At 32.1% G+C, this 10309-nt stretch overlaps 2 protein-coding genes across 2 annotated transcripts; one reads left to right on the plus strand and one right to left on the minus strand.

Moving 5' to 3' along the window:
• Positions 1 to 761: 761 nt before the first annotated feature.
• Positions 762 to 2699, minus strand: LOC142555263 (uncharacterized). The gene is made up of 3 exons (XM_075666042.1): positions 2405 to 2699; positions 1910 to 2004; positions 762 to 1814 (listed from the first exon to the last, which is right to left on the minus strand). Exons 1-3 carry the CDS (start codon positions 2489 to 2491, stop codon positions 1052 to 1054), a joined length of 945 nt encoding a protein of 314 aa, XP_075522157.1. The 5' UTR covers positions 2492 to 2699; the 3' UTR covers positions 762 to 1051.
• A 4913-nt stretch (positions 2700 to 7612) lies between these two features.
• LOC142555265 (uncharacterized) lies at positions 7613 to 9205 on the plus strand. Its single transcript, XM_075666045.1, has 3 exons — positions 7613 to 7848; positions 8135 to 8199; positions 8395 to 9205. Exons 1-3 carry the CDS (start codon positions 7681 to 7683, stop codon positions 8978 to 8980), a joined length of 819 nt encoding a protein of 272 aa, XP_075522160.1. The 5' UTR covers positions 7613 to 7680; the 3' UTR covers positions 8981 to 9205.
• The last annotated feature ends 1104 nt before the right edge of the window (positions 9206 to 10309 follow it).

A 10309-nucleotide genomic window follows, 5' to 3' on the forward strand; every position in this document is an offset into this window, starting at 1 on the left:
AGTCGATGAGTATATAGATTCGGGGCGACAAAATTATATTTTTTTTACAAAGAATTACAAAATATACTGTTACACTCTAAAAAAATATAATAGAGTTGGGTTTTCTTTTCTTTTGACATACTATTTTCTTCAAACGAAAACCCAATTTTTGCATCTCCCAAAGCATACTCACTGGTGGTGTATATTTAAATAACGTATGTTTGAATTCAATTCGATGGAGTAATCAATTTCAAATTTTAGCTTCACTTGTTGAAATACAAGAGCTTGTACAAGAAAAACTTGATGCATATATTGAAAAAAAAGTTTAGGGCTTAAATTTTAGGTAAAAATATACCTTAAATTTTATATTATTTAAATATAAAACAAATTATAGTTACTCGACTAACTCGTGAGCTATTTGATTAAAAACAACTAAAACTCGAACTCAACTCGAGTCATTTCAAATCGAGTTCGATCTAATCAAATTTTGCTGATAAGTTATTCGCGATTAGCTCGACTCATTTGAACTCGTGTACTCAAATATGGTGCTTAAATAATCGCGAAAGACAAGGTGGAGAATAATTATTTGTTCAGATTCTTGTATGGTTCAAAATCTTTTTGTTTCACATTGTCAAACTCAACTCTTATGTGAAAAGTCAAAGTTGCTTAAAATCCCTACGAAATATTAATTGGAGTTTAACCCCAATGTTGTTAAAACAGAAATCATATACCCTCAAGCCTGACGTATTACACATTTTAAGTTCTAAATAAACAAAATGTCATATTTGTAAAATGTAATTTCATTAATTTCTTTTGAAAAAAATTGAAAGAGAGTTATTGATTAGCGGGGTAATCAATCCATTAAATCAACACGCATAACATGTAAAATACAAAATAATAATACAACAAACAAATAAAAGAATACAAATGAATCAATCAAGAATTCACAACACACACACACACACACGGAATTCGTTCATAACAATCTCACAAGCTTCACAAGGATCTCTCAATGGCTTGTTAATCTTCAGCAGAGTCTTGATTTTTGTCTCAAAACGAGTTGGTAGCCACTTTATCCTTTGGACATGTTAACGTACTCGATGTCACTGGAACTAGTCTTCTTTTTGGGGAGTGTGGATTCTGAGGAAACCAACCAATTCGAAAGACTTGCATCCACGGCGATTTCTTGATTCGAATTCTTGAATTGATCACATCTTACACTGAGGGCAAATAATGTTTGATTGTTCTCTTTCTGTGACTTCAACAAACGTGTTCCTTTAGATTTGGCAGCTTTCCATTGTGTTACATTCTCCACAGGGTTCAACACAGAATTAATATAATCACTTCTATTTCTTGCTTGAGATTTTGATCCAAGAGTTCCATCTTCTTCAAGTAACTGAGTCTTTTTGATAACACCAGCTGATTGATTCTCTGTTCTAGATTCCAAAGATTGGATTAAAGTTGATCCAGGCCACATCATTTCTCGGCCATCTGATGTACAATCTATATCATCTTCATAGTCGTCTTCTGAATCATCCAAGTCACTATCACTGTAATCTTCCGCTTCATCATCACTGTCTCTGGCATCATGGTATCTGTGATTCGGAGGATATGATACTACGCAGGATTTGACTGGATTCTCATCTTCAAATAGTGGTCGACTTGAACCTCTAGGATTTCTCTCCTTTTCTTTCTGAACATTTGGGTTACCCTCTGGTAGGGAATCGGTGCTTTCACAAAGTGAATAGCGCTCATACGTAGTGATGTTTGAATTAAACGTAACTCTTTTTCTTGGGCTCGGACTTAACTGCTGCTCTTCTCCCTCTGGTCTATTTCTACAAACAAAATCAAGATAAATTGTACAATCGATCTCATGGAACAAGAGCTAGAACAAGTAACAAGAAGTTTCGGAAAAGAATCAAGTGCTCACTGCAACTCGGAAACCAAGTTGGGAGGTGGCGTCTCTGTGATGCTCTGACCTGCAAGCAACACGCTTTGCTGCTGAAAACTGCCAACTTTTTTTTGCTGCAGCAACGAATCATCATTTAATTCAGTTTACCATAAGAAACAAACATGTAAATATCGAAATCAAATCGCGATATATATATATATATATATCAAGTAGGCATGTCTAAACTGCTGGATCAGCTCCAAATAATAGAAGTTTTGTTATATAAATAGAATTTATGAAATGACATCATTTGAAGAAACACAGGGAATCGAATTAAAGAATCATTCATGAATATCTTCCTATTTGGACAAACTTTCAACTCACTCAAGCAGGAAAAAAAAGAAGACGAACTAGGACTTAGAAAATAAAATCGAGGATCCGAAATTGATTGCACAAACTAACAAACAAAACAATTTCATCATTTTTATAAAAATTCCATCCGGAACCAAATCAAACTAACAAATGGGTATTTACTTGCACTTGATAATCAGCCCGATGAATCCTCTGTCTCCGACTCGACCAATCTTTCGCATCTCCAAAACACCCTAGAAAACAACCCATTTACACCCCCTTGTTCTCTTGATTTTGGAGAATTATTGGCCCAGATAGCAAGAGAGCAGCATAAAATCCAAGAGCAAGAGGATCTTCACATTCTGTGTTGCAGAGCACAAAGAAAGGCAAAACGGTCGAGTTTTGGTGGTACTGTGTCTGCGTGGATTAGGGTTTTGTGTGTGTATTATATTGTTTGAAAAATGGGAAGAAGTGACCGTTACTGACAGTCTCTATCTTCTTCCACTCTTTTCATTGTATGATTATTTATGTTTAAAAAAACTCTCCTCTTTAACAATAATAAATAATATTATTATATAATTAAATTTATCATTCTTATACTAACAAATTTTAAATTGATTTGATAATAAATTATATCTTTATTTTTATTATATAACTGACAAAAACATATTTGAGACTAGTCAAATTTTTAGACGGATATTTAATTTAGATCATTTATAAAAAATTATTAATTTTTATATCAAAGTATTAATTTTTATTGTAATTATAGATATTGTTGACCCGTCTCACGAAAAAATTTATTCTATTTAGTTATCTTATGAGACTCGGGAGCTATGTATTTTTTAGGCTTTAATACGAGAGCTAAAATGAGTAGAAAATGAACAACGATTTTCCTTGTAAATTGCGTATTATTTACACTGAATAAAAAGTTTACTAATACAGTGGACTTAATATATATTAAATGGATTTGATGAAATCCACAGACGTAAGGTTGTGCTTGAACATAGGATTTGAAGCTGTAAATGTTAAATTAATAGATTTCAAATTTATTTGGTTGTTTGGACGAATTTATTATGTTGGATATATTTTAAATTCACACGATCGTTGACTTGCATAAATACAATGTTGATTGATGATTAGATAAATTTAAATTTCGCTACTCAAGAAAGGTGTCATTTCAAATTCAATATTCGAATCACTTATCCAATCAAATCTCTTGTTCCAAATTAAATCCTTTCGTCCAAATGCAATCTCAACGAATGAGGTTAGATCTTGGATTATAGATTTTCATGCGAAATTCCCGTTATATTATATTGCAAAGGATTGGTTATATATATTATTATCATTATGATTTTATTTTTAATGAAGATTTGTTTTGATTTATGTATTTTTTTATTATTATTATTTTTTGATCCATAAACGTACAGCACTATGCGTATGACCATACCTGAAAATTGAGTATATCATAAAACTTATTAGTTTAATATGTAAGATGATAATTAAATAACGAGGTAGTAATAAATCAAAGTTTTTTCAGAAAAAAAAAATTCTTAAAAAATTTACTTTTTATAATCTTAAATGATTTTAAAATAATATGGTGTCAGTTCTTCACACACACGCATGTATATATTTATTTGTTGTTTGTTTATAATAAATTATCGAAAAAATGAGTGGTAGATACTAAAATATTTTTTTATATTTCTGCGTAGGATTCTAAGTATCATTGGTCGAGAGATATGTGACAAAATATTTATAAATTATATTGCATAAAAGGTGTATCATTTCGTCAACATCTCTCATTTAGTTTAGTGACATAAATATCTTTTAATAAAAAAATACGGCAGTTCAAATTTACATTAAAATGAAGAAACCCCACCGTGAACTCGATGACATTAACTGTCAAGCTTGTAATAAGCCGTTGCCATGGCTAAAAGCTAAACCGTTGCCACGTTGCTATACGTCGAACAGATTGTGACTCTATTCGTATTATTAATGTAAGTCCTCAAAAATCCTCTACACGATTGGTTACATATGATTTTTGACAACAAGCATTTACCGGAAGCGGTAAGGGTATTATTGTTAGAAATTTCAAGTAAATTTAAATATTAAATAAAAATTATGTTTCATGAATATGGGAGTGTCTTTTGGCTCTCCACATTCTTGAGTTAATTGTCGCTCATGATTGTATATGTGTCTTTTGACTTTCCACATTATTGAGTTAATTGAAGACTTTTGGCTAGCTCTTCATATTCTTGAGTTAATTGGAAGATTAATTAAGTTATTCCATATGCATAAAATTGGTTTTTACAAACACTCAATATATCTTTCAAGCATTCTCTTGCCTTTCATATTGTTAGTTTTCCTTTTGACCTCCGTTAAATTTCGGTGATATAGTGAATGTATGTTTTCGGTTCGCTGGTATAGTTACTTCGTGCTAAGTTGCTGCAAGGTTTTGCCGTTGTATCCTGGGAAACAGTTGTCCGTCGAGATTCTCGAAGCACCGTCGGAGGGGACAAATCTGTTTCAAAGAAACTGTACTTCATACATGACTCGGTTTGATTTACTATTTTATTGTTCTTATTTTATACACGATATTCATACTTTCAATAGTATGCTCATTTTCGTATACTGTTTTTGATTGTCGACTACTGAGACGTCAACAAGGCCTGCCCAAAGGATGAATTCCCTCTACCGAACATGGATATACTTACTCATCAACAGTGGTCCTAAAAATACCGCTCTGTTTGTATCTCGCTTTCATTCCTTATTCTATATTTTTTGTTAGGCAAAAACTTGTGTGAGAGACGGTCTCATGGGTCGTATTTTGTGAGACGGATCTCTTATTTGGGTCATCCATGAAAAAGTATTACTTTTTATGCTAAGGCCGCGTTTGGTTCGGATGATTAGCCGGGATAGATTATTTTATCCTACCTAGTCAGCTGTTTGGTACGCGTGATTATTTAACCAAGTCAATCCCTCCTATGAATGATTAGGTTATATTAGGTAGGTTAAAATAATACATTCTCATCCCCTAGGATTATTTTTCCAACTGTTAATACCTCCTATTTTTCCAATTTTACCCTTCTCTTATATTCAAACTCACCACCACTTCCCGCCACCGAACGCCGCCGCCGCCGCCACGATCGTCGCCGGCTGAGCCCCGGCCGAGCGCCGGCGCCGACTATTTCCGGCGCCGGTCGAAATTTCCGGCCTGCCGTTTCTGGCCGCCGCCTCCCGCCTCCCATTTCCGGCCGCCGTCCGCCGCCGCCACTGTTGCCGTCGCCGTCGCCGCCGCCGCCGCGAAGGGGAAGGGCAATTTTGTTTTCTCATCAAAAAATTTAAAATTATCCTACACTTAAAAATCTTACCAAACATAATATTATTTTACACCATATATTACAATCCTACCACAATCATTTTCTTTATCATTTACATACTAATCATTAGTTTATCATATCCTTCCAACCAAACGCAGCCTAAGAGTATTACTTTTTTATTGTGAATATATGTAGGATTGATCTGTTTCACAGATAAAGTTTTGTGAAACCATCTCAAAAAAACCTACTCTTTTGTTATTAGCAATTTGGCTAACAATTATTTTATCTTATGATAGGAACCTCAACTGCACATATTTGTTATGATGCGGACGTTAGCCACTTAACTTTATAAAATCATAAATTAGTTTTTTGGAAATACAATTTAAGTGATATCTTATTCAATATGTTTCATGAAGAAATTTTTAAACTGAAGCTAAATATTAAAACTAAAATATAATGCACCATGAAAATTTATTTTAACTACTTACATATTCTCATAGAAATTTTTTATATGGTAGACAAATTTTATTGCATATCTATATTAAAATAATTTGTTACACGTTATCTTAAATTAAGAGAAAAGAAAAATGAAATTTTTTAAAACTATACAATAAAATATAGAATCTTATTAATTCCTGACATGAAAATTTCAGTCAAGTCATGCGATTAAAAAATAATTGTACAAAGAAAATGAAATATATTAGTACCATATAATGATGTTTCTCATGAAATTTAAATCTATTTTTTTGATTTTAAGATTGGAATTTTGTAAGATGAGATCATTTTATTAAGAACTATAGACGATCATAATAATAATAATAATATAACTTAAATATTTTAAATAGTATAACGATTTAAACGTAGCGTGTCGATTGATTCTCAAAAATCAAATAAATTAGTAATTCTTGATATATGCCAGCATTGTGCACGTGCCGAGGTAATATCTATACAACTATAAAAATAAATAAAAACAATGTTTTATACATATATATATATTGGGGAGATTTCTTTTTAAATCTCTAATATTATAATTGTATTTGTGTTCTGTTTATGTTAGATCAAAAAAATTTATATAGTTTTTGATTAAAAAAAAAAAAAAATTGCACTCTCTGGGATCACATGTATTTTTTCGGATGAAATTCGTTACAAAATGTTGAAAATATGAAAGTAATATAAGATATTTGAGTACTCAATATTTAGATCTGGTACAAAAGATAAAATTTTGAACATAAAATTTGAATAAGTATTTCACACCAACACTTGCTACATTTGTTTATGGAGTAGGTCTCTTGTAAGACGGTCTCACGAATATTTATATGTGAGATGAGTCAATCCTAGCGATATTCACAATAAAAATTAATAATTTTAGCATAAAAAGTACTATTTTTTCATGAAAGTAAGAGATCTGTCTCACAGAATACGATCCGTGAGACCGTCTCACACAAGTTTTTGCCTTGTCTATATACTCAAATATCATATATTAGTATCATATTCGAAAGAGCTGATATTGAAATATCATATATTAATATCAAATTTTAAATTTTTTGTACCAATTTTAATCAGAAAAAGACATGCGTCATTAATATAAATAATTGATATACATGTTTATTAACCCAAAAACCATATATTAGTATAATATGTAAAATATATTATACTCGAATATCATGCATTAGTGATATATTTTCAATATTTTTTCGATTTTCATCTAAGAGAAGATGTATTATTAATATCAATATTTATAATACATATCCGAGTACTCAGAAATCATATATTAATGTCAGACTTGAAATATTTTGTACTCAAATATCATATATTAGTATTAAATTTTCAATGTTTTATACTGGATTTCAAACAAAAAACTATTGGGAACCTAGAAAATGCAAAGCATTTTTTGTGTGAATCATAGATTCCAGATTTTTTTATCTGATAAAAACTGAACTCAAATACAAAGTATGTCGTTGGAAATTTATTGATCAATTGGTATTAAAAATATAGTTCCTTTTTAAAGAAAAATAAACCCAATTATTACTATTATTATTATTATATATAAACTTTGGATCTACATCTTCGTCCTCAGAGTCTACCCATCCCCCTACCCCCTCGACCTTTTGTCGGCTCAGGGGAAAACCCCTTCATTCTGCCATGAGAATACGCAAGCATGCCAAAATTTCTACTCTACTCTATGCGACTTCCTCTCTGGATCCCGGAACTCTTCCTCAAGCGCATATTTGTCAGCTCAATCAATCCCCATGGGACGTGATGAACTTCTCGCCGCCGCCGCCATCTCCTCCGCCTATGCAGTCTTCCCAGGTGAGTTAAATGCCCTCCGAGCTAGCACCATTTCCCTAGCTGGTGCAGATCTGTTGCGCCCTTCTGTTACTTTCGTCAATTTTCCAGCATTTTCTACCATTATCCTTGGTTTTCTTTTAGGGTTTTCTTCAGATCAACTTTAGGGTTCTGATGAAACAGTCAATCCCACCATTTAATTCCTTTTACGTGATGTTCAGAATTCTAATTCCTTTCTGGGTTTTGTCTTTCTTGCGTTATTATAGCATCGATGCTTCCATTTTATCGACACGGGGAATTTTTTGCGCAGGTCAATGGGAACGATAGTTTCGCTGGAAATGGGAGTTCGAGAGACTCTATTGCAGTGATTAAGAGGTGAAGTTCACAAATTTTATTTAATTGGTATATAATCTATGTTTGCTCCTGTATTATCGTTTTGCAGAATAATCTCTAGGGTTCTTACGAGGAACATGATTTTGGTGTGTTTTCCCCTATCAATTAGCTAAATATTGCTTGAATCATTAACTGAAATGCATCTATTTTTCCCCTGTCGATTCTTTCGGTGATTAGGGAGTGGATGAATGAGTTTAAAAAAGCAGCGAAATGGGAGCATTCCGGCACCAATTCCGGCGGAGCCGCCTCGAATGAGACGGAGCAGGGAGTGGGCACTTCTCCGAAAGACGACCTGGTTATTTTGTGCTGCAAGACTGATGGCAAGAGCTGGCAATGCGGAAGAGAGGCTGCCAAAGGCAATTCACTATGCGAGCACCATCTAATCATGGTACGAGGCTATAGCAATAACTCCGCGCATTCTGCCACCAAGAACTCGGCAAAATCGTCGGTGGAGGCTCGGGGCCGCCCAGGAATCAAGAAACGGGCGGCACAGTCTTTGTCAAATCCATTTGTATTCTACTATTATTCGGGTTTCGGACCGCGGTGGGGAAAGAAAAGAGGGGAAGTTATCAAGAGTATCAATGAAGAATTTAACATTCCCGAGAATGATCTTGATGAGGACAAGGAAGCATCCTCCTCGTGTGACATTGAGGATGCGGTAATTGAAGATTGGGACGAGGACGAAGCTGAGAAAATCGAAGCGATTAGGAAGAAGAGAGCTCGAAAACCGATCAAAGCTCGATCTCTCAAATCCTTGATGTGATTAACAATTTAATATTGTATGGTAATTATCTTAAGATTGTATGGTAATTTTTTGTGAATGGGGTGTTCTTGAATTTTGGTGTTATTGCAACTCTGTGTGCATATATTGTGCGCCTGTGTGGTGCAAGATTTAATATTATCCTATTGAAATATGTGTGGGACATGGGAGGAGGAGATGGAATTTTAAGTAATGTAATTGGAAGAGAAGTATGGTAATTTCGTTGCCTCTCACTTTCAACTTATGTGTTAACATTTGGCTCATCCGCACATAGGTATTCTTCGTACACAAAAAGCGTATGAAACAATCTCACAAGTCAATTTTATAAAATAAATCTTCTATTTGGATAACTTATGAAAAATTATTTTTTTATGTCAAAAATATTACTTATTATTATAAATATAGACCGAGTTGATTTATCTAAAAAATAAATATCAGTGAAATTATATTAATAGAGACTTACTATTCTTTATATACCATTATACGTGATTGGGATTTATTTAGTTTTGTTTTTCTAAGACAAATTTATTTAGTTTTAAGACAAGCCGATTGAAACAAATTTTAAAATTGAAATTAAATCTTTGTTTGATAATAATGTAAAATAAGTCCATGAAGAAAATATACAAAAATTCATGTGAGATGATATCATATGTCAATTTTATGATACATATAATTATTTGGGTTATCCACGAAAAAATAATATTTTTATATCAAAAATATTATATTTTATTATAAATATGAACATTACTTAGTTCGTGACGTTTTTATTTTGTGAGACTGTCTCACGTATTTTTATTAATAAGATATGTTAGTAATATATATATATATATATATATATATATAATAATAATAATAATAATAATATACTATTTTGTAGGTTAGAAGTGATATGATTATTTAATTTAAAAAGATAAGTATTATTTTATTAGGACTTTATAGTTATAAATGAGATATAAGATTATTAAATAAGATTTTTATAATTTTTATTAAATTAAAAATAGAATATTTTTTAATAGAATATTTTTGTAGTATGAGGAAATGTATTTTTTGTTTATCTCGTCCCCCACTTTTATATTTAACTCAATTTTTTAACTAAATTTTTCGACATTTATGATTAACTTAAGGCAAAAACTTGTGTGAGATGGTTTCACGGGTTGTATTTTGTGAGATAGATCTCTTATTTGGGTCATCCATTAAAAATATGCCAAGAATATTAATTTTTATTGTGAATATCGGTAGAGTTGACCCGTCTCACAAGAGACATGCTCTTAACTTAATTGTCATATTACAAATGTTGAAATATTTATTGTGGTGCATATTGTTTGCTACACA

This window comes from Primulina tabacum, chromosome 9, assembly GCF_025594145.1.
Source record: "Primulina tabacum isolate GXHZ01 chromosome 9, ASM2559414v2, whole genome shotgun sequence".
Taxonomy (NCBI): Eukaryota; Viridiplantae; Streptophyta; class Magnoliopsida; order Lamiales; family Gesneriaceae; genus Primulina; species Primulina tabacum.

Excerpts from the sequence above, each read along its gene's own strand:
- LOC142555265 (XM_075666045.1), top strand. The coding sequence starts at position 7,681 with ATGAGAATACGCAAGCATGCCAAAATTTCTACTCTACTCTATGCGACT. Across the intron at positions 7,849-8,134 it reads CGCCTATGCAGTCTTCCCAG|GTCAATGGGAACGATAGTTT; the intron begins GTGAGTTAAATG and ends TTTTTTGCGCAG. Across the intron at positions 8,200-8,394 it reads TCTATTGCAGTGATTAAGAG|GGAGTGGATGAATGAGTTTA; the intron begins GTGAAGTTCACA and ends TTCGGTGATTAG.
- LOC142555263 (XM_075666042.1), bottom strand. The coding sequence starts at position 2,491 with ATGGGTTGTTTTCTAGGGTGTTTTGGAGATGCGAAAGATTGGTCGAGT. Across the intron at positions 2,005-2,404 it reads GGGCTGATTATCAAGTGCAA|CAAAAAAAAGTTGGCAGTTT; the intron begins GTAAATACCCAT and ends TCGTTGCTGCAG. Across the intron at positions 1,815-1,909 it reads AACTTGGTTTCCGAGTTGCA|AAATAGACCAGAGGGAGAAG; the intron begins GTGAGCACTTGA and ends TTTTGTTTGTAG.